The sequence below is a fragment of the Pistacia vera genome, unplaced genomic scaffold, assembly GCF_008641045.1.
Source record: "Pistacia vera cultivar Batoury unplaced genomic scaffold, PisVer_v2 Contig1025, whole genome shotgun sequence".
NCBI lineage: Eukaryota > Viridiplantae > Streptophyta > Magnoliopsida > Sapindales > Anacardiaceae > Pistacia > Pistacia vera.
The window spans coordinates 50,624-73,728 of NW_022195056.1; the positions used below are offsets into that span (position 1 = coordinate 50,624).

At 39.2% G+C, this 23,105-nt stretch overlaps 3 protein-coding genes across 4 annotated transcripts; all 3 read left to right on the forward strand.

The window, feature by feature from the left end:
- Window positions 1-10,942: 10,942 nt before the first annotated feature.
- On the forward strand, window positions 10,943-14,041 carry LOC116122926 (ras-related protein RABC2a-like). 2 transcript variants are annotated; one of them, XM_031408731.1, is made up of 6 exons: window positions 10,943-11,262; window positions 11,687-11,755; window positions 12,230-12,295; window positions 12,708-12,829; window positions 13,013-13,141; window positions 13,498-14,041. In XM_031408731.1, the coding sequence occupies exons 1-6, from the start codon at window positions 11,121-11,123 to the stop codon at window positions 13,609-13,611; spliced, it is 642 nt and encodes a 213-aa protein (XP_031264591.1). In that variant the 5' UTR covers window positions 10,943-11,120; the 3' UTR covers window positions 13,612-14,041. The 2 variants fall into 2 exon arrangements, with proteins under 2 accessions (XP_031264591.1, XP_031264598.1); XM_031408738.1 differs by having other exon boundaries at window positions 12,230-12,274.
- A 971-nt stretch (window positions 14,042-15,012) lies between these two features.
- Window positions 15,013-17,610, forward strand: LOC116122916 (monocopper oxidase-like protein SKU5). The gene is made up of 8 exons (XM_031408721.1): window positions 15,013-15,191; window positions 15,273-15,382; window positions 15,494-15,764; window positions 15,861-15,990; window positions 16,071-16,437; window positions 16,530-16,898; window positions 17,012-17,268; window positions 17,379-17,610. The coding sequence occupies exons 1-8, from the start codon at window positions 15,045-15,047 to the stop codon at window positions 17,441-17,443; spliced, it is 1,716 nt and encodes a 571-aa protein (XP_031264581.1). The 5' UTR covers window positions 15,013-15,044; the 3' UTR covers window positions 17,444-17,610.
- Window positions 17,611-19,070: 1,460 nt separating this feature from the next.
- Window positions 19,071-22,566, forward strand: LOC116122775 (monocopper oxidase-like protein SKS1). The gene is made up of 10 exons (XM_031408589.1): window positions 19,071-19,257; window positions 19,369-19,478; window positions 20,394-20,679; window positions 20,779-20,908; window positions 20,975-21,335; window positions 21,412-21,780; window positions 21,860-21,938; window positions 22,015-22,192; window positions 22,306-22,405; window positions 22,509-22,566. The coding sequence occupies exons 1-10, from the start codon at window positions 19,099-19,101 to the stop codon at window positions 22,564-22,566; spliced, it is 1,830 nt and encodes a 609-aa protein (XP_031264449.1). The 5' UTR covers window positions 19,071-19,098.
- Window positions 22,567-23,105: the final 539 nt, after the last annotated feature.

Below are 23,105 nucleotides of genomic sequence, written 5' to 3' on the forward strand. Positions count from 1 at the left end.
TCACTGAGAAGTATCTTCGAATAAAAAATTGCGTGGTCGCTCTTAATCACCGTAACCCCAGTCCTTCAACCGGTGCTCCCAATCGGGGGGAGAACAGTAGAAAGGCTGATCACAGATAGGCTAATGACGATCAGCGGAAAAGAAAGAAGCAGCGATTTGAGCCCAAAAAATCTTGTGCCCAAGTTCCTCATCGCGATTACGACAAAAGTCAATACACCTCTTTGAATGCCTCAATGTCAACTATTTTGGATAAGTCAGAGGAGGCCAGCTTGCTAGGAGAGCCAGAGTTCATGAAGAATCTCCCCTCAGCCAGGAACAGCAAAAAGTACTATCGCTATCATTGGGATAATGGGCACACACGGATGAGTGTCGGGCTCTCAAGCAAGCAATTGAAGACCTCATTAAGTAGGTGCAATTCAAAAAGTATGTTAATTGTCTGACTCTCGTTCGGGAAAAGGATCAAGAGAAACAAAGAAAGAAGCGTCGTGGTTGCAAGGGTCTCTACTGTGTAGGGATCATCTTTGGAGGACCACACCCCGGGGGGAACTCTCGAGGTGCCTAAGAGATGTATGCTCGGGAAGCTCGTCATGACCCCTAAATGTGATGAGCACGACGCCGCGACCCACTAAGGTTCACAGGGAAGAGGAGATTACCTTCTCTAAGAAAGACGCAGTGCGATTGCATTATCCCCATGAGGATGCACTCGTAATTGCAGCTAGGGTTGTAAACGAGCCGAGTCGAGTCGAGTCGAGTAGAGTCGAGTATCACCCTAAATGAGCCTGACTTGGTTAAATATTAAATGAGTTTGAGCCGAGTAACGAGTCAATCGAGTCAGGAAAACTCGACTCGTGACTCAACTCGTTTATAATCGAGCAGGCTCGTGACTCGACTCGAACTCGTTTGACTAGACTCGAAAAGCTTGATTATGACTCGCTTAACTTGAGCTCGAACTGGCTTGATTATGGCTCGATTACGACTCATTTGCCTCATTTTTTATATAACCCACAGATCTTATTTTATACAAATCAGATCCAATTTTTGATAAATTTGCATTCAAATCAGCATAAATCACATCTGGATCAACACAAATCAGATCCAAATCAACACATCAATAATGTATTACACAACAAATTATACAATCCTAAAACTTTAATTGGGGTTTGGGTTAATTTCAAAAACTTTATATGTCAAATTACAAAACAGGCCTAATTTTTTTTTATTTTTTTGCAGAAAAACCTAAACAAGCCACTATTGACTCGCGAGCCGAATCAAGCTGAGCCAGGGTAGACTCAAACTCGGCTCGATACCTAATTCGAGTCTTATTCGAGCTGGCTCGGCTCGTTTATCATCAAGTCGAGTTCGAGTATTTAACGAGCCGAGCCGAGCCAACTCGCGAGCGGCTTAGCTTGGTTGACACCCCTAATCGCGCCTGAAATAGGACGGTGCAAAGTCCACAGAATGTTAGTTGACAATGAAAATGCTGTGAATATTTTGTTTCGGCAAGCCTTCGAAAAAATGCAATTGGACGAGGCAGACCTGAAGCCTACCTCCATCTCTCTCTATGTTTTACTGGGGATCATCTGATTCCTAGGAAAACGATCTCACTCCTGGTCACGTTGGGTGAGACCAACGAAATGACCAAGATGACAGAGTTTTTGGTGGTAGACTGTCTATTCACCTTTACTAGCATTCTAGAACGACCTCTAATATGAAGTTTCAAGGCAGTCACCTCCATCTACCATTTGAAAATGAAGTTCTCCACTTCGATGGGGATTGGGGAAGTAAAAGGATCTCAGCGCAAATCGCAACTGCTACATAAGAACAGTGTAGATGGCGTGCAAGAGAAAGGGAAAGCTAATAGGCATCCTTGAGCATGATATGGTGATCAGTAGGATCGAGCCATAGCTCGGCTCAGTAGAATACAATATGGATCCTTATATCTAGGAGTGCCCTCATAGTAGGCCAGTTGATGACCTATCTAAGGTATCGGTCGATCAAAATGAGCTGACCCAAGTGTTGAGAATTAGAAGTAATCTCAACCTCTAGCTCGCCAAAAGCTTGACAAACTTCCTTAGAGAGAATGTTGATGTTTTTGCATGGAATCATGCTGATATGATCGGGATCCACCCAAATGTTATATGTCACGCACTCAATATTGACAGTGCAGTCAAACCGGTTCGCCAGAGAGAAGAGTCATGGACCCTGAGCATTATGCTGCCTTGAAAATTAAGGTAGATAAGCTCTTTTTAAACGAGTCTATTTGAGAGGAGCTTTACCCGAGATGGGTTGCCAATTCGGTCTTGGTAAAGAAGCCCAATGACAAGTGACGAACTTGTGTCGACTTCACCGACCTCAATAAAGCTTGTCCGAAAGATAATTTTCTCTTGCTAAGGATGGATTAGCTCGTTGATGTCACCTCCGAGCACGAGCTACTGAGCTTTATGGACGCCTACTCGGGGTATAATCAGATCCCGATGTATGCACCTGACGAAGAGCATACCTTATTCGTTACAGATCGGGGACTATATTGTTACAAGGTTATGCCCTTCGGCCTAAAAAACGCTGGGGCAACTTACTAGTGGCTAGTTAATTGTATATTTTCCAAGCAAATCGGAAAGTCGATAGAAGTCTATGTTGATGACATGCTGGTCAAATCGCATGTCACTTCAGATCACATAGTGCATCTCGTTGAGATGTTCGATGTACTCTGAAAGTACAGGATGAAGCTCAACCCTCTTAAATGCTCATTTGGAGTATCCTCAGCAAAGTTTTTGGGGTATATGGTTAAGCAAAGGGGAATCGAAATCAACCCCGAGAAGATCCAAGCTCTTCTTAATATGAAAAGTCTGACCAACAGAAAACAAGTTCAGAGCCTAAATGGTAGGATAACGGCTCTCAGTCACTTTATATCGAGAGCATTAGATCGTTGCTTGCCATTTTTTAATATACTCAAGGCCAACAAGAAGTTCGAGTGGACTCTAGAGTGCGAGTAGACTTTTCATAATATAAAAGAACATCTTGGAAAGCCACATCTCCTATCCAAGCCTCTTCCCAAGGAAATCCTATTCCTCTACTTATCCGTCTCTCAGTATGCGATCAGTACAACTCTCATTCAGGAAGAGGGCATAGTTTAGTGGCCAGTGTATTACACAAGCAAGCGACTGTTGGACGCTGAGATGTGGTATCTAGAAATGAAGCAATTAGCTTATGCCCTGCTGATTGCCTCCAGGAAGCTACTACCCTATTTCTATGCCCACACAATCCATGTTTTGACCAACTACCCACTCAGGCAAGTTCTTCAGAAGCCGAAAGCTTCAAGTAAGTTACTCAAATGGACAATGGAATTGAGTTAGTTCAATCTGCATTATAGACCAAAGGCAACCATCAAAGGGCAAGTTGTCGCTGATTTCATTTCGGAATTCTCATACCGGCCAAATCGAGAATCCGAGCAGCTAGCCAATGAAGTCATCCAGAAAACTATTCAAAACTTATTGAGTTTGAGCCTCTATGTCAATGGTTCCTCGAACAGAAAAAGAGTTGGGGCAGGTTTTCTCTTCCTCAGTCCCTAAAGGACTAGCACTCATGGAATTCTTTGATTTGGGTTCCAAGCTACGAACAATGATGTCGAATATGAAGTGTTGCTCGCGGGTCTACGACTAGCGTGAGAAATGGGATCAGACACGATCATCATTCACAAAGACTCCTAGCTGGTTTTTAATCAGATCTCGGGAGAATATCAAGCCAAGGAAGAGAACATGATCAGCTATCTGAAGAAAGCTAAGGCTGCACTTGAGCCTTTTAAGTACTTCTCGATCAAGCAAATCCTGAGAGATAGTAACTTTGTCGCGGACACCTTAGCAAGAATAGTCTCATCGCTAGACTCAGATGTGTCAGAAAATATTCCAGTTCGGTACATAGAGATTCATAGTATCAACTCACCCAAGCAAACCGTAGCTCTCTTGGATGACTCCGATAATTTAGTATCTCCGAGATGAGAGTCTGCCCTGTGACAAGACTGGGGAAAAAATCCTGCACACTAGAGCTGCTCGTTACATGCTCGTCAGAGATCAGTTATACAAATGAGGGTTTAACGCCTCTCTCCTCCAATATGTGACCGACGAAGAAGCAGACTACGTTATGAGGAAGATACATGAAGGGATCTGCGGTAATCACACCGTCGCACGATCCCTTGCTAATAAGATCATTCGCCAAGGATACTATTGACCTTTACTTCAAGAAGACACTTTCAATTTTGTGAAAAAGTGTGACAAGTGCCAACGGTTCGCGAATATCTTATGAGCTTCTTCCCACCAGCTAACGACAATGACAAGCCCCTGGCCATTCCCTATGTAGGGAATTGATCTTATTAGGCCCATGCCAGCCGGAAAAGGGGGCGTCAAGTATGTTGTGGTCGCAGTAGATTACTTCACCAAATGGACCGAGCCCAAGCCCTTTGCCACGATCACTACCAAGAAGCTCAAAAACTTCGTCTTCAAGAATACAGTGTGCCGCTACGAGATTCCTTGTACACTCATCTCTGATAATAGGAAACAGTTCGACAATGATGAATTCAAGCAGTTTTGTGATGAGCTGGGGATCCATAAAAAATTCGCCTAAGTTGCAAGACCGCAAGCCAATGGTTAGGTTGAAGCTGTCAACAAAACAATCAAGCACAAACCGAAGGCCAAGCTTGGCGCTGCCAAGGGCAATTGGGTCGATGATCTCCTAGAAGTTCTATGGGTATATAGAACAACTCCGAAATGCCCTTCTCGCTAGTATATGACTGCAAGGCTATGATCCTAGTGGAAGTGGGGATTGGTTCACTTCGGAGAGACCTATTCAATGAATCAGACAATGAAGCACTTCTACGTGCAAGTCTGGACCTAGTTGAAGAACACTGTCACAAGGCTCGGTTAAGGATAGCATCCTACCATCAGCATGCGAAAAGGTTCTTTGACTCTTAGGTCAGGAGAAAAGACTTTCAGGTCGGCGACCTGGTTCTAAAAGAAGTCCTTTTTGGTACGAGGGAATCGAGTGCGGGGGTATTGGGACCTAACTAGGAGGGTTCATACCTCATTGTTAAGGTAATACGACCTGGAGCGTATCACCTCAAGAGGCTTAACAGTTCCGAAGTACCGTGAGCTTGAAATGCTGAGCATCTTCACCCCTATTACTAGTAATTCCGAACTCCCTTTTAATTTTATTAATTTCTTTTACTTGTAAAGTTTTCCTTGAAATCTTTATGAATAAGATTGTTCTACTTTATCTTGAACAAATATTTGTGTCATGTTCTTTTGAATGATTCTGTTCGTTACGATATTTTTACAAGTTTCATCATCAGATGTGTAATATTAGTCTTGTGAAGTGCTCGAATTATAGAAGTGCTATCACAAATGGTCGAAAATACTCATTTTATATATGATTAAAATAAGTATAGTAGGCAGCAGAAAAGATAAAAAGAAAAAGGGGAAGTCATAAGGAAAGCTGTGCAAAAGTAGAAGAGGCGATCACTGGTCCTCGCCTCCAAGCTTTGCGGGCGTGACCTTTGTATCCCCTGGCTGGTCACCGACCATCCGATCAACTGTTGGGTCCTCAGGGATGTATGCCTCCGGCTGGTCATCCTCCGAAGGAGGCTCTTGTCCCTCTTCCTCTTCGGCATTATCAGCTTGGGCCATAAAAGCAAGGATGTCTTGATATTCATTCGGGAGGTCGGAGAGGTCTATCCCTGGATTCCTCGGTCGCAAGCTGTAGATGGCTTGTATTGCCTAGTCAACGACCTTCCTTTTGAGTTCAAGATTTTGCCGCTTTATTTGATCAGTTAATGAAGTAATTCACCCTTGGGACAGCTCAAGATCCACTTCCAGAGCTCTCTTCTGCTTCTTAGAGTTTTCCCACAATTGAGCTCTGTCTTCCTCCACCTTCATGGCACGCTCAAAGTTTGCCTTCAGCTCATTCTCTTTCTTGCCACATTCTTTGGTGAGTTTGGTCACTGTCTTTTGGAGCTTCTTGTTGTCATTGCCTCTCTTCTCAAGCTCAGCCTTCTGGAAGTCCACTATGCGAAGGGCATAATTTCTCTCTACCTAGTATTGGTTCGCCTGAATATGGATTGCCTTCACCTCTACATCCTGAGCTATGAAGTCCTGTTTCAGCTTGGTATTCTCTTCCCTCAACTTGTGGAACCCTTCAGCAAAGTCTAGATCGATCTTCTGTTGGGCCATATGCAAGGCGAGTAAAGACTGGATGAGAAAAGAAACAAGAGTTAACCTCCATTTTTTCGAAAGTCATAAAGGTTAGAAAATCAACTGATATTGGAAAGTCTCGACAAGGACAAGTTGTTTTACCCAGCTTTGTAGTTGGAATGTAGTAGCCACCAGGTTGGCGGGGCGGGAAGCCACGAACTCCTCAAAGGCCGCAACCAGTTAGCACTCCTGTAGGGTATACGCCACCGGCTACAGATGCTCCAGGAGTTGCCCGATGGAACCTAGCACAGGCGTGTTTGACCTCAAAGGAACTGGCATCTCGTCGACCCATTGTTTGCCCCTTCTCATTTGGGCAACCGCGACTTCCCCCTCTCTTTTACGTGAGCTCTCGGGGGCCGTAGAAGTGCTTGGCGCGTTCCTTAGGGGCACCCACGAGTGAAAAGTCTGGTAAGGTTGCGATCCCCCCGGCGGCACCTCTAAACCCTCCACTTGGACTTCGATTCCTCCTCAGCAAGCAGCTGCTTCCTCTTCTTGTTTTTCTGCTTAGCGGTATGAGTAGCTGCGGGCCAAAAAGCTTCCACATGCCGCTATGTGGGTGTTCGCCTTTTGGCACCAATCTGTATCTCTCCCGTAGGGATATCGCCAGGGATTGCCTCGACTGGCTCAGTCAAGGCGACTCGGGAAAATACAAACCCCCTAGTCCTCGTCGACGACCTTGGAAGCCTGGGTGGCATGGTCGCTGCGCACCAAGAAATCATATTAGCGAAAAGGTCACCTCAGGCAAATGAAAGGGGTTCTAAGTGTGAAGATACTTACGGGCTAAGGGTTCCAAAGATACTTCTGGATTGAAAAAACCGTATTTTCTTAGGTTGGCAATTGTCACGAGTAATCTTGCATTGTAATTCTGCTTGAGTAGATGATCGAATGTCACAATTCGGTTAAAATCTGTCAGAGCCATCAATCTGGTCGTCTTATTTCCTGCAAAGAGACGAAAAGTTTGTTAAATACAAGAGTTGAAGAAAAAGGAATAGTTCGCAAATTAAAGGAAAGGAAAACCTACTCAGCTCCCTAAATTGGCAAACGCCTTCATATTCAAAAAAGAAAAATTTGGTCTCATAGGCCCCGACGTTACTGGGGTAACCAAATATTCCTCCCTCGATCGTAGATCGTTTCGAGAGGTAAAAAAAATCTTTATCTTTGCTCTTCTTCAGATAGTAAGTGCATGTGAGCTCCAACACTGTCAGCTCGCTAAGACCATTTTCGCCACATGTGATATACATAACAACAACTATCATATACGCATTAGGTGTCAATTATAATGGTGTGACCTCGAAGTGGTCAAGGATCGATCTAATGAAGGGGTGAAAATCAACGCGCCACATTTAAAGATTGCCTCAGAGATCGCAGCCATTCCCGCTGGGGGATTCCAAGCTGTGTATGTCCTATGCTGGTAGACATCCATGCTAAGCGCGAACTGGTCCACTGCTTTTTGTATCTCATGCCGGGTGGCCACTAATAAGACCTCTTGCATGGGACTTGTTAGGGCACCTAACGCCTGTGAGCTCGTCCTCTCTACTGCTCTAGTCACTGAAGTATCCATTGCTCCTAAAGTCTGAAAAATGGACAACATGCAAAGAAAACTTAATCTCCGTATAGTGTTCTGTATGATGATGTGGAAGAGCAAAAGAAACCCTAAAAACCTTGGGAATGAATCCCTAATGATTTGTGCCCTAAGTTCTCACTTTTTATAAAGAAAAAAGCTCTCTTCTTACCGTTGTCTGGAAATACGCACCATAAAAGCTTACCAGGTAGTTCATACCCACCATTACCGCAAAGTCAAGCTATTAAAAAAATAATAAAAGAAAATGAAGGAGAAGTCCTCCTTACCTCTTGACAGTTGGGAATGAACTTCCTGTCATAATGGAGAGTGCGCATCAACTGGAAGAATAGCGGACTAATTGTGCAAGAGTTTTGTTTTTCTATCTGAAAATGCGAGTTCTGTGATAAAGTTTGAGGTGAGCCTGGGGTTTTATAGGGGAAAAACGACGATTGGTTTTCCTAAGCAAGCGACGCTTGGGCGGGATATGTTTCTCGCCATTGATTACGACCATGTGTCGTTAATCCACGAGAAGAGTAACCTTCACGCTTCATGAGTGCCAATCGACGTTTCCCTCTATTGGAGCAACCAAGCGTTGGCGCGGTTACCTCCTCCACATTAAATGCGCCCTTATCTATATTTAATACTTTAAAAGGGAATGTCGTTTTAGCATGGATTGCATTTAATGCATATGGCTGACACTTATTGCGCAATAGACATGTATGTCAAAATAAAGATTATTTAATTGGTCAGACTAGCTGTCAAGCACAACAGATAACATCTGAAGAGGTTGTTCGAGTAAAACACTCTTCACTGTGTATCGGTTTCGAGATGATGTGATTCCTTGCTTTTCGGTAAAAATGTGCTAAGTATTCTCAGGTCGCGAGCTACGGATGAAATTCAAAGCATGTTGGTATGGCACTGAGTAGGGTTTGACCCATGTCACTGAACCTGTGGGAGAAGGCCGCCTCAAGTTGCTTATGCTATTCTTAGATACCTATGCTACGACCTCCTTACAGCTTGATCAACTCGATCAAGCTTCATTCTGGATAAGTCAAGTCACGACATAATCATGAAGTTCTCAAGGTTCAATCCTTAAACCTTAAAAACTAGGGAGCTTATGTTATGCCTAAAAAATCAGGGCTACATAAGCTTACGTTTGCAAGGGCCAATCAGAGTTTAGGAAGAGTTTGTGTCGTCTAAATGCTGCCACGTCGCGCAAGGATAGAGGAGGTATGGCTATCGTCAGTGTGGCAGGTGAATGCCAAGCTTGTGAGTGGCTAGGAATTGTCCACCTGCCCAATCCCTATGCAATTTAAGGATGTCTCCCGTGTGGACAACCAATGGGAAGTGGGTTAGGAATTGTATTACACCTGCTCAACTGCAGAATCATGATTACTACCTTGGATCCACCAACTATAAATATAAGACTCATCTCTCATTTACGGGATTGACTCATCTTTAGTCTTCCAAAACATACTCTCTCTCTCTCCCTCCCTGTATTTAAACTCTCTCTTTATTGTAATTCAGCTCGCTATATGTGATTTGACTATAACAATCTATCAATACAACCATAGTAGACGTAGGATTCGCTTTTGAGCATCCGAACAACTTTAAAAATCGCTTCTTATTTATTCTCTCATTGCATATTTTCATATCATGTGTAATTTCTAAATCCGATTAACACTTTACACATGTAAGTTATTGGTGTCAAAATTAAGTATTAACCCAATATAGGTCCTAAATTAGCAAAAGAGGTGGTGGGTGGTTTAAGTTCTCATCTCTTATATACCTCTCCAAATTAACAAAAGACATGTTATAACTGTTTCTGACTCTGACATAAAAACATATTACCCTTAAACTTTATACGTGTGCAATTTTTTTAAATAAATTAATGCGATTTAGACATTCTTAGTTTGAATATTATTTAAATAAATAAATACGATTTTGATATTTTTATATAGGCTATTAAAAAATTCGACAATGGTCCACATATTTTACCAAAGATTCAACAGTCACCTACAACTAAAAGATACCGATAGGCAGATAGCCACGTGGCCTTCATTATATTTTCTTTTTGGCTCAATTAAGACTAGGGGTAAGCAAACCGCTCGTCTAACTTCATATTGTGAAAGTGATCATGGCCCATGGCGGTACCATGAATTTTTGTCTTTGTAATTTCTTTAGGCATCGGTGATTCGGTTGTTTAAGTTTCAATCTATCAAAAGAGGAGAAAACTTGCAAGAAATATAAAACGAAACGAACCGTTAGATGAGATTCTCAAGTATTGATCCAACGGTCTCCCCTATATCGCTAGTCGACACTTGAATGAGGCGCTGAAATCATGGGTCAAAGAGACCATGACGTGGACAGCTACGTGTCATCATTTTGCATAATAAATTCTTACGTGTTTTCTGCATGTTTTACACGTGTCACCATTAGCGCAATTCTCCGTAAACCTTATCCATTTTAAGCTAGATTAGCAGCCTCTAATCTCTGATTAATTAGGGTAATTAATTAAAACTGGACAACACAAATGGGAAAACTTACTCTCATATTCTGAAATTAGATTCTGATAATTTCAGTTTTTGCCACCTCAAGGCCAACAAGATTACTAGAAAAACTTTTCTAAGGAAAGAAAGAAAATCGGGTGAGTTAACTCACAAAAAGACAAAATAATAAATGACAAAGATCAGGTAAGTTAGATGGCGCCTTGATTTTGATGTGTAAACTACAAGCTGGTCCCACCCAAGCGCCTGCAAAGGCGCGTGGAGCCATCAAAATCAAAGTAATCACGACTCCGTTCACGAAAAGACGACATTTGTCCCATGTTTTGAACCTCTTTTGTTGGCAATTTAAACCCATTTAGTCAAAAATTTCAAAAATATTTATTTATTTTTTATTAGCAAAATCTTATGATTTCTGAATTTCAACTTCAAGATTAAGTTAAAATTAAAAGAAATAATAAAGAAAACCTCGAGATGGGCATTTTATTTATTTTAAAAAAATTAAACATTTTAAATAACCGGATTTTTAATTTAATGGATATCCTGAAACAAATTTAAATAACTAAATAAATAAATGAGTAATAATAATAATAATAATAAATAATGATATTTTATCATAAGCGGTACCCGCCAAACCCCACCATTGTCTGAACTTGGAACCTGAGGAAATTTCTTCATTTGGTTTCATTCTTTTCGTCTTTGTTTTGTATGAACTGAGAAAAGTACATGACGCTGAAATCTGAACAACAAGGAGAAGAAGCTATAGTTTCATGTTTTTGTTTCATTTGAATCGGGGGCAGAATTGAAGAAGGAAAAATGGATTCTTGTTTAAAAGGGAAGAGCAATAGTTATGACTACTCGTTCAAGATTTTGTTGATTGGTGATTCGGGAGTTGGAAAGAGTAGTCTTCTTCTCAGTTTCATCTCCGACACTGTTCAGGATCTTTCCCCCACAATTGGTAATTAAACTTTTCTTTATTCGTCGCTTTTTAAATCATCTTCACCAACTTTTTGTTTTCTGCTTTTATCAACCTTTTACAAAATCAAACACTTCCGTATTCAGATAAAAGTTAAAGCAATTTCTTCTGAGTTTGGGTTTTCCTTTATTGTTGAGATACCCAGCTGGGTTTTTTTTCTCTGGTTTTGAGTAATGAAAGGTCTCTTTCAACTTCGAATTGTTTCGTTGTTTTGGGGTGGCAAGATAAATTTACATTTATGTTTGTGATTATAGCATTGAAATTATGATTCTCTGATCGAATTGTTTGAAGGTTAATTTTGTTTGATGTCTCTAGAATCTTTTTCATGGGGAAGTTGAGTTTTTGTTTCATCTGGAATGTTGTATGATATATATTGATGTTTGAGTACTGTTTCATTGACGTGCAGGTGTGGATTTTAAGCTCAAACAAATCACAGTTGGTGGGAAAAGAATGAAACTGACAATTTGGGACACTGGTAATTCATATGTATGATGAATGATTATTTGCAACCTTCTTTTTTTAAGTTCAAGTTTTAAACTAAATGGAACAGATTGCTGCGCATACATATAAGTTTTCGCAGTTTTATTTCTTTGTTAGCTGTTCTTCTGCTGAGCCTTCAATTTGAAAATGATTTTATAATTCATAAATTAGACTGGTTGTCACAACTCCACAATGAATCAAGTGTTCACCTCAATATATTACTGTCAAACTCAAATTGTTTCTGTGTGTCTCTTATAAGTTTCTTCTGTTTTCGTAGCATTTCTTCTTCTTTCTCTGTTGCCTTTTCCTATTTTTTAGATGTACTTGTGATAAACCAATTTCCAACAATTATGTCTAAGTTCAGAGAGAAAATAGATTAATTCTGTACTGTACTTAACCTGGAGATCATTTGGATTTTTTGAGCCAATTTATTGTTATTATGTTGTTAACATCATACATTATATTGCAGCTGGACAGGAGAGATTTGGGATACTAACGAGCTCTTACTATAGAGGTACACATGGAATTATTCTCGGTATGTCCTTGAAGTCATGCTATATATTAATTTTATAGCATTATCATGTTATCTTGGATTGTTTTTAATTTTTCATGTGCTTGCTCTCTGAAATGTTTAGACGCTATTTCACAAAGCCACTAAATGTTTGTACAAAATTTGTCTTAATTAGAATAACATTTTGACGATAAAATATATCTTTGATAATATAGATTATATTAACTAAACCAATTTTGCTATTATTCTTCTAGGGTTTTATGTCAACCAGTTTAAACTCTAACCAAGATGCTCGTTCTCAAACTTTCACCTGAAGTTTATATTACAGTGTTTGAGTTTATGTTTTAAGTTGCTGGCTTTTGTATCTACTGATGCTGTATATTAGGTCTTATTTGATATGATGCTTACTGATTTTTTATTTAATTCTTGTTTTCAGTTTATGACGTAACACGTCGAGAAACCTTTACAAACTTGTCAGATATATGGGCGAAGGAAATAGAGCTTTACTCCACCAATCATGAGTGTGTCAAAGTTTTAGTGGGAAATAAAGTTGACAGGGTGAGTTGATAGTTTGGATACCCTTAATTTTTTTGTATTTGTCATTTTTATACCACAAAAATCTTCCTTAACAAATAATTTGCATTTTAAGAATAAATATGCACTTCATGGTTTTGTACTGATTATTAATTAGTAATGTATTCTCTAATCGAAGATTAGGTACATTGTTGTTAATGTTTTCAGGACAGTGAAAGGGCTGTTACGAGAGAGGAGGGAATGGCTCTTGCACAGAAGTATAAATGTTCATTTCTTGAATGTAGCGCCAAAACTCGAGAAAATGTGCAGCAATGTTTTAAAGACCTCATACATAAGGTATGGGCGCAAGAAAGCGTATAATGTTCATTTCTTTTGGGGTTCCTTTAATAGACTTTTGGACCTCTGATAAGTGTTTGCATATTGTTCCAGAAATATCAGATGTTTATATATATAGACATAAACTTTTTCTAAATTGACAGTGAACTTCTTATAGACTAAAAAGTTTATCAGATGTTGTGAAATCTAAATTTACCCTTTAATTTTTCCAGTTGCTTTCAGAAATATGTTTCTAAATTGCTGTACTTTTTTATTGTAAAATCTGAACCCAACTTACAATGATGCTTAATATTCTTCTTCTTTCTTGACTAATTTGTTTATCTGTTCCATTTCTAACTAGAGTAATCTGTTTACAGATGCTGGAGGTACCCAGTTTATTGGAAAAAGGATCTTTAGTAGTGAAGAAACAGAGTTTGAAAGACAAACAAGTTTACAAGGCACCTCATGGTAGTGGCGGTTGCTGTTCTTGAATAATATGCTCAGACACACAGATTCAATACAGATCATACAACTCACAGAATCAATATAGAAATGCCCCCGGCAATTAGAACAACGACAACTGGATTGTTCGATGTCTCCAAGTAATTCAGAATCAGTTTGTGTAGATAATTGTTTGTTGTCATTAAGATTTTGGAGTACTTATAGTTGTTCCTATGTGGGGACTTAAGGGAGGGATTGAAATCCTTTTTTCCAGCTCATGTAAATCTCCGTCTCTTTCGCTTTTCGAAATTTTTATTCGTAAAATCTACAGCCTGCAGATGTTAGAGTCAGCATTATATTTGGGTCAGTGACATACCTGAAGAATGCAGATTTTGGGGTGAATAATGTTTTGGTATAAAAAGATTTGCAATGTACTGTGGTTCAAATTGAAAGGCTTTACACATCACTTGATAGTGGAAATGGCGTTTTGTTGCTGGTGGATTCTGGTACTTTGTGCATCGATTTCTTGAAACTGTGAGCTTAAACTCAATATAAGAATCATAAACATGGATCACCATCTTTCAAAACTAATAATTTTAAATTAGCACATAGTAGCATTTACAGTTCAATTTTGCTCAAAATACTAGGTTCCGGCGCATGAATGGTGACATCCTCTGCATCGCTTAACAAATAAACTTGAAATTCAAGGCTTAGGCACATGAATTGTGACATCGTTTAACAAATAAACTTGAAATTTAGTTTATAAGGTTTGAGTAGAGCCGTTTTAGGTCAAATATGTTTGTTTGAAGCTTAAAAACAAATCCTTGCAGACTTGACCTAAATTGTTCAATTTCTACCAAGTTAGAACCGAGATTTGACAATTAGTATCATACTGGTACTCTTTGACCTAGGCCCGCATGAATATATTTTTGGGTTTCACGCAAACGTCCTCCAGGCTTTGTGCAATTTAACATAAATGGTCAGAATTACCTTGTTCCCCGGAAGCAATTTATACCATAAAGCAACAAAGGCATATGGTTTCTCATTTATATATTAATAGAATATTCTAGCTGCCCAATTAGGTGATCCAGACCATGGCATATGTCGAAATTGAAGACAGTGACCAAAATATATATGACTTGGCCAGGTTCAAAATGTGCCAAAAGGGTGGAACAAAACAAGGCCTTAGCAAATTCCACTTTAATGTAAATCTTCTACAGAAATCAGCCGGCTTGGATAAGCTAAAAACCATTTTTGCTAGGCTGTTTATTCGGAGCTGTACAGCAGTGTTCTGTTGATCCTTTTTGTAGATTGTTTCTTTTCACTCACTTTCTTGGAAAACTCCATCCTTTTTAACTTTCTCACAAGAACAAGTCCACCCTTTACAGTATGCATATGTGTATATTAGCTAATTGGTTTTCACATTCCATTGAGACAAAGAGGCCAAAGGAAAGTGCAACTTCTCATTGTACTTACTCCTTCAATGGCCTCTTCTAGCAAGCAAAAATGGCTATTTGCGTGTGTAACATTGCTCACAATCTTTATCACAGGCGCTCGTGGCATCGACATCTTTCTACAATGGAATGTAGCCATTGACAGCACTATCAAACCTGTGTCTGTAGATCAACCTGTATGCAACCAGTCACATATTGTTTGTTTCCATTTTCTTACAGTGCTGAAGAAATAATGGATTTCTTTTTTTGGTTTTCAGGTGATAACCATCAATGGAATGTTCCCTGGACCCCTTATAAATTCCACAACAAATGATTTCGTCCATGTGAATGTTTTTAACAATTTGGATGAGCCTCTACTCTTCACATGGTATGTACATCAGGAGATTATAACAATTTCCATGATCTCATTTTTCTGGATTCAGATGATTTATTGTTTTAAAAAGCCCTTAATAAAGAAGTGGGAATCCTGATGGTGCAGGAATGGCATTCAACAAAGGCTAAACTCATGGCAGGATGGAGTTTCTGGCACTAACTGCCCAATTTTACCTGGTACAAACTGGACTTATGTATTTCAAGTCAAGGATCAGATTGGCAGTTATTCCTACTTCCCCTCCATTAACTTCCAGAAAGCTGGTGGAGGATTTGGGCCTATTCGAGTCAATAATCGCATTGTTATCGCTGTGCCCTTCCCCAAACCAGAAGCTGAATTTGATCTTCTCATAGGTGATTGGTTTTCCAATGACTACAAGGTGACCAATTCGAAAAATTCATTCATGAATAATATTATTTTGCTAAACTTAATTCAATGCTAACAAATATTCCCTTTTTGGTGCGAACTGTAACAGGAAACCAGAATAATGATGGACACTTCACTTACAGCCGATAATGCTGTCCCTGATGTTATGCTGATGAATGGAAAAGGCCCTTATGGACACCAAATGTCAAAAACCTATGAGTCCTTCACAGTCACAAAAGGTACAGAAAAATTCTACTGTACAAACTTGACTCTGCGCTATATATAGTTATGCACTGAATTCTACTTGTATTTTATGCAGGAAAGACTTACAGGTTCAGGATATCAAATGTGGGGAGTGTGTTTAGTTTCAACTTTAGGATTCAGAATCACAAAATGGTGTTGGTTGAAACAGAAGGGTCTTACACCAATCAGATCACATTGGATTCGCTTGATGTGCACGTTGGCCAGTCGTATTCAGTTCTTGTCACGGCCGATCAGGATGATGCCGATTATTACATGGTGGCAAGTCCTAAATGGTTCAACACATCTGATTCTAGCAGTCTTGTAGGTGTAGGAGTTCTGCACTATTCCAATTCCAATTCCAATTCTCAAGTTAGTGGCCCTCTCCCGAGTGGTCCTGATCCATTCGATGTCGAATTTTCTATGAATCAAGCCAAATCTGTAAGGTGAATGAGATTTTATTCTACTTCAGGAAACTTATACGTCAATAAATGAATATCCATTTCATAACTTTCATTAACATTTTCTTGTTGATTAGATGGAACTTGACAACAGGAGCAGCTAGACCTAATCCACAAGGAACCTTCAATGTAACAAATGTGACATTGTCACAAAACTTCCTTCTACAAGGCTCAAAGGGAGAGATAAATGGCCAACGGCGCTATGTTGTGAACAATGTTTCATATTTAACCGTAGATACCCCATTGAAACTTGCAGATCAATTTGTCAACGGGTCAGGCGTTTACCAACTTGATTGGTTTCCCACCAACTCTGTCAATACTGAAGCTGAATATGGAGTTTCTGTTTCCACTGGTATTCACAAAGGATGGATTGAACTTGTGTTCATTAACAAATTGGATGTCATTGACTGCTGGCATTTGGATGGCTTTGGGTTCCATGTTGTTGGGTAAGTTGCACTCTCAGGATATTTTTGCTGGTTTCTGATAACACAAACTCATTGCATATTATTCTGTTCATCATACCTACTCGATTATTAACTACATCCTGAACTAATTCCAGGTTTGGCAACGGAGATTGGACGCCTGAATCTCGAACAACTTACAATCTGTTTGATCCGGTAGTTCGTTCAACCGTGCAAGTGTACCCTGGAGGCTGGACAGCAGTTTATGCATTCCTGGACAACCCTGGAATGTGGAATTTAAGATCACAAAGCCTGAAAAATTGGTACTTGGGTCAAGAACTCTATATCAGAGTCCACAATGATGATCCTAATCCTGCCAAGGAACGCCCGCCTCCTGGAAACCTTTTACTATGTGGTCAGTAAAATTATTTTCTCCAGTTCTTTCTTAATTTTGACTACTCATTAATAGGGGCTAAACTTTGAAATCCTCTTTACTGAAATGAACCTTTTGTTGTTTATGTACAGGAATTTTTGGTGATTCTGATGCTCCAGGTAGTGAACCAGCACCTGCTCCCTGGACAGGATTGTGATTTGGAAGACTTGACTGAGAGATAATTCATGTTAACACGTATTCATGAATGATCATTGCCATTTACAAGCAATGTTTAATTTAATTTGTGTAATCAATTGCTTCATACCATAACAGGAGAGATTAATTTCCTCTCCCTTCAAAGTTTTTCGATCACGATGTAGATGTTCAAATAATTTGTATTTATTAAACATATAATAAGATTATAAAAAAATTAATAATATTGAGCAACCTTGCCGGTACGGTATTTGATATTTGTTTGTGAATTGAGATGGTTAAGACAGATTTTCATATTAAGAAAAACTGTACTGCCTTCATCATATTATATAAGTTCATTTAAAGGATATTTTCCTCATTTATGATCTGATTCAAAATATTGAAGTAAAAAGGGTATCTGTCTGAGAATTCTTAATTTTATGGTAAAAGCAATTCCATTCTAATATAAACTCGTGCCCAGTAGTAGAAGTAGTCAGGTGAAATTCTACTAGTATAAAAAGAGAAAAAACTTAACCATTTTTTTTTTTTCGTTAAAATCTGTCTTTCGTTCACACAATAATAAAGAAATACTGTTGTTTCTTGGGCTAATTTTTGACGGTGATAATGGCTTATATTGTAGGGCTTCATATTGGTAAGATATTTATCAACCTGCAGGCTAAGTTTTCTTTTGTATGTTCTTTCTCCATTCATATTTATTTTCATACATGCTTTGTGATTTAATTTCTTGTTCTTTATGATAAACTGTAGAAATCCGTACTTTTTAATCGAAAAATAGTTTCTTCGGTATTTGTTTACGCATAATGGCAAGCTATTTATTTATATTCAAGAAAATATAAACATTCATGAACTTAGCAGTCTCGGTTATTACGTACGGCTCTGTTTTTTTTTTTTTTTTCCTTGAAAAATTTGTTTTATATATTTAAGGGTCGGGGGGGGGGGGGGGCGGGGGGAGGGGGGGGGGGGGGGGGGGGGGGGTGGAGGGGGGGGGGGGGGGGGGGGGGGGGGGGGGGGGGGGGGGGTGGGGGGGGGGGGGGGGGGGGGGGGGGGGGGGGGGGGGGGGGGGGGGGGGGGGGGGGGGGGGGGGGGGGGGGGGGGGGGGGGGGGGGGGGGGGGGGGGGGGGGGGGGGGGGGGGGGGGGGGGGTGGGGGGGGTGGGGGGGGGGGGGGGGGGGGTCCCGTTCTAAAAGGATGGCGTTCCCATTATTGCACGGCATTTGTAACTAGATATAATTAAAAATGTAAAGCAAGCATATATTATATTATTTGAAAATGAAATCAAACAATTCAGTAGTACATTGTTAAGATCATAAACAAGGCAAAATTAATCAAGCTTTGATGTCTTAATTGGAACATAATTAGTGATTAGGCTGAGAAACCGAAGCTTAATTAACAAGCAAAGCACATTTCAATGATTATTCAGAATTATTTATTCTAAATGCTCTTAGTTGCCTCAAATTTCTAAGTTTTTTTGTCTTCATCTTTTCCACCTGGCTCTTCCTGCTCATTTTGAAGTTCCATATATAAAAAATTATTGTTTCTTTTTTGTCTTCAAGTACTTGACCCTTATAGAGACTTAACAGCTATAAATAACAATGTTTCTCAACATTAATTTCTTGTTTTCCTAGCATGAGACAGTGCTAAAAACCACCACAAAAACTCCATGCAAATGGCAGTTTTCGGCAGCAACCGTCCTTGGCTAATTATCTTTGCCTTTGTCATCGGCCTAGTGCTGGTGACAATTGCAAATGGCGAGAACATTTTCCTGGAGTGGCACGTCGCAATCGACTCGAGTATCCGGCCAGCCTTTGCAGACCAGCCAGTGAGTTTGATAATCCGAAAATGTTATTTCAATGCTTTTTAATGTTGGGATTGAAAATTTTGTAGTTGTGATTTTCGGAATGAATGAATGTTTGTATTGTTTTGTTGATAGGTTATTACCATCAATGGGATGTTTCCAGGGCCTCTTATCAATGCCACAACCAACGATCTTGTTCAGGTCAATGTGTTTAACGACATGGATGAACCTCTACTTTTTACTTGGTATGTCTCTCTCTAGCTCTAGTTGTAATCATACAGAAGTGTTGATGAAGCAAAGCTGAAGAACTTTCTTATTGCTAATCAAACTATTGCTTACATCTCAAGCCTATCTTACGATATTTAGGCCGAGCTTTCCTTTTAATTGAATGAAATCATAAATTAAGATGTGAATGTCGGGATCAGCAACGCCTGATCCTGACAAGTGGTATGTCACGGTTTGAATCCCTTAGATAGCATGTCCTTGCGGGCAGGTGCTGAGGGGGAATTGTTGGTTAGATGGACCAACATCCCGCTATGGGGGATACCAAGAGGCCGAGTCACCTCGATCCATGGGTATAGGACTAATAGTTTGGACACACTTATTAAGAGTATCTCCAATAGTGTTCTTTATTTTAAATAACATATTTCATATAAATAAAGAGTATCATCGTTGATTTTTAAATATAAATAATAAAATTTTTATTCAAATCCAATAAACTCTTTAAATTTTAGGAGAAAGAATATGTTTTTTAAAGAAAGAAACATAGTAAGAGAGATAAATTATAAATAAAATACATAAAAATTTATAATTTATTATTTAAAATTGAGATAAAGAGTGATATTTGACTTTCTAAATGTGAAGAGTCAAACCCACTCTTTAATTTATATTTAAAGAATAAAAAGTCTGTTGGACTCTTATTTACAGGAGTAAACTCTTTATAATAAAAAGTTTATGTCATATAAAGAGTCATTTGCAGATGTTCCAACAGTTATTACTTTTGGCCTGATTCTAATAATGTAGTTTACTAGTGTGTTTAGATTCTGGGCCGCTTTATGTTCTTATGGAACTTTAAGGAAAGTTTTTGATAAATTCAGAATGAGCTATGTTAAACTCACCCCCATTTAAGGTTCTGAATGAATATTTGCCTGATTATTCAGGGGTAAATGTTACAGGAATGGCATACAACAGAGACTAAACTCATGGCAAGATGGAGTTTCAGGAACAAACTGTGCAATTCAAGCTGGTACAAATTGGACTTATGTGTTTCAAACGAAGGATCAGATTGGGAGCTTCTTTTACTTCCCCTCTCTCAATTTCCAAAAAGCTGGAGGAGGGTATGGCCCATTTCGGGTTAACAATCGCGTTGTCATCCCTGTACCTTTCCCTAAACCTGAGGCCGAATTTGATCTTCTCATTGGTGATTGGTACAACAAAAGTTACAAGGTAAATGAAGAAACATAAATTGATTATATGAATAGTTAAATATTAATACAGAAGAGTTTTAAGATCCTGAAAGCTTTATTTGGTTTTTAACTGTTACAGGAAATTAAGTCTATGATGAACAATGAGCTTTGGGCTTACCAAAACCTACCAAATGTGATGCTAATGAATGGAAAAGGCTCTTATTTGGATCCGAACGCGACACAGCACGAGTCTTTCACCGTCACAAATGGTATAATCAGAAGAGATTCCATATAGTTAAAATTGGAGAACAGATTATTAATCATATGTTATGCAGGAAAAACTTATCGATTCAGGATATTGAACGTGGGGACAGCGTGGAGTTTCAATTTCCAGATTCAAAATCATCGAATGGTTTTGGTTGAAACAGAAGGATCATACACTGAAAAAATTACCTTGGATTCTCTCGACGTGCACGTTGGCCAGTCTTACTCTGTTCTTGTTACAGCAGATCAAGATCCGGCTGATTATTACATCGTGGCTAGTCCGAAAATGTCCAATGCCACTGGAAATAACAGTCTTATTGGTGTAGCAGTTCTTCATTATGATACTTCCACCACTCCTGCAACTGGCCTTCTCCCAGGAAAGCCTGATCCGTTTGATATAAATTTCTCACGGGATCAAGCTAAGTCCATCAGGTAAATTCAATCGTACAGGAATTTGCTTAACATTTAAAACAAGTCATAAAATTTAATTACATTTTTACGAAATCAGGTGGAACCTGACCACAGGAGCTGCAAGGCCAAATCCCCAGGGAACCTTCAATGTATCAAATGTGACACTATCTCAGAGTTTTCTTCTCCGGGGCTCTAGCTCTTTTATTGATGGTGCGCCTTTCTACACCGTCAACAATGTCTCCTATCTTACACCAGACACTCCATTAAAACTAGCTGATCAATTTGCCAATGGCTCTGGAGTTTATGAACTCGACAAATTCCCCGTTAACTCCTCCATTCTCGATCCTGTTCGTGGGGTTTTTGTCGCCTCCGGAATCCACAAAGGGTGGATAGAAATTGTGTTCCAGAATAAATTACAAGTGATTGATTCCTGGCACTTGGATGGTTTTGGATTTTATGTGGTCGGGTAAGTATATTATTACATTCGTCAGGATTCTCTCTTGATATGATTTTTTAACTCATCAAATTTAACGTTTGAGTTTTAGCTTTGGGGATGGAGAATGGAGACCTGAATTTCGTTCTAGTTACAATACTTATAATCCTGTGGTTCGATCCACCGCTCAGGTGATTTTCTGATATGTCAATCTTAGATAACATTTTTATACATATGCTAAAACTATTGAGGATGTTACATTTTCAGGTTTATCCTGGAGGATGGACTGCCGTTTATGCGTTTCTCGACAATCCTGGAATGTGGAACTTGAGATCACAACTCCTGAAAAATTGGTATCTGGGTCAAGAACTCTACTTGAGAGTTTATGATCCTGATCCTAACCCAGCCAAAGAACGGCTTCCTCCAGAAAATCTCATTTACTGTGGTTTGTGTTATATTTCTTTACTCTTTCCTCCAATGAATTTACGAAATTTCAGTTTCCAGGGAAGGTCCCTGGAAATTTTAACGGATTCTCAGACTTTTTATTTTAATTTTCAGGAAAATTTCAACCTCCAGCCGGACCACCTGGACCATCTGCAGGTCCTCCACCCAAAGCTTCACCTCCTGGAAATAGTGCACCACCTCAACAAAAATTATGGTAATCACAAAATTGAGTTGATGGTTATTCTTTATGCCGTAAGAGTTGCTATAATTTTTCAGGAATTTAGTTTATTCTGAGTTAATTTTTTACTTGTTTGTAGGTTTCTTCATATATTGGCCGTCTACATTGTTACAGTTCTGCTCATTGGTTGGCGGTAAACGTGTTTCCGATTTTTTATTTGATTCGTTTACAAAGGGAAATTATTAAACAAATTTGGGAACTTGTACAATTAATTTCTCAGTAATGGAATCATGATCTTATGACCATTGTATTAATGGTAAAGAAGATCCATGCATAATACCCAGATGAAATTGAAATTGCGATTTCCCAAAAACTATAAGTATGACTATTTATTGTCTTCTTTGAATGCCTCATGTTCAATCTAATTTACCTAAATCAGATACAATCTAAAAATTGAAATATTATAATTAACAGACTTAAATTTAAATTAGTTGAATCCATAATTAACCATTTAAAATTATACTATTTGCAAAATGGGTGTATCAGTAAATATAATTAACTTGTTTAAAAATTAAGCAAAAAAAATAATTTACTCATTGCTATATAGGGATAGGCGTTTCCCCTAACCCGACCCAAATGGGACGGATAATCCTCGAAAAGGCAAAGTTGGGGCCAGGGATGGTCCATTGAAATTTGAAAACTCCCCAATCCCAAGGATTGTGCAATCCCCGCCCTG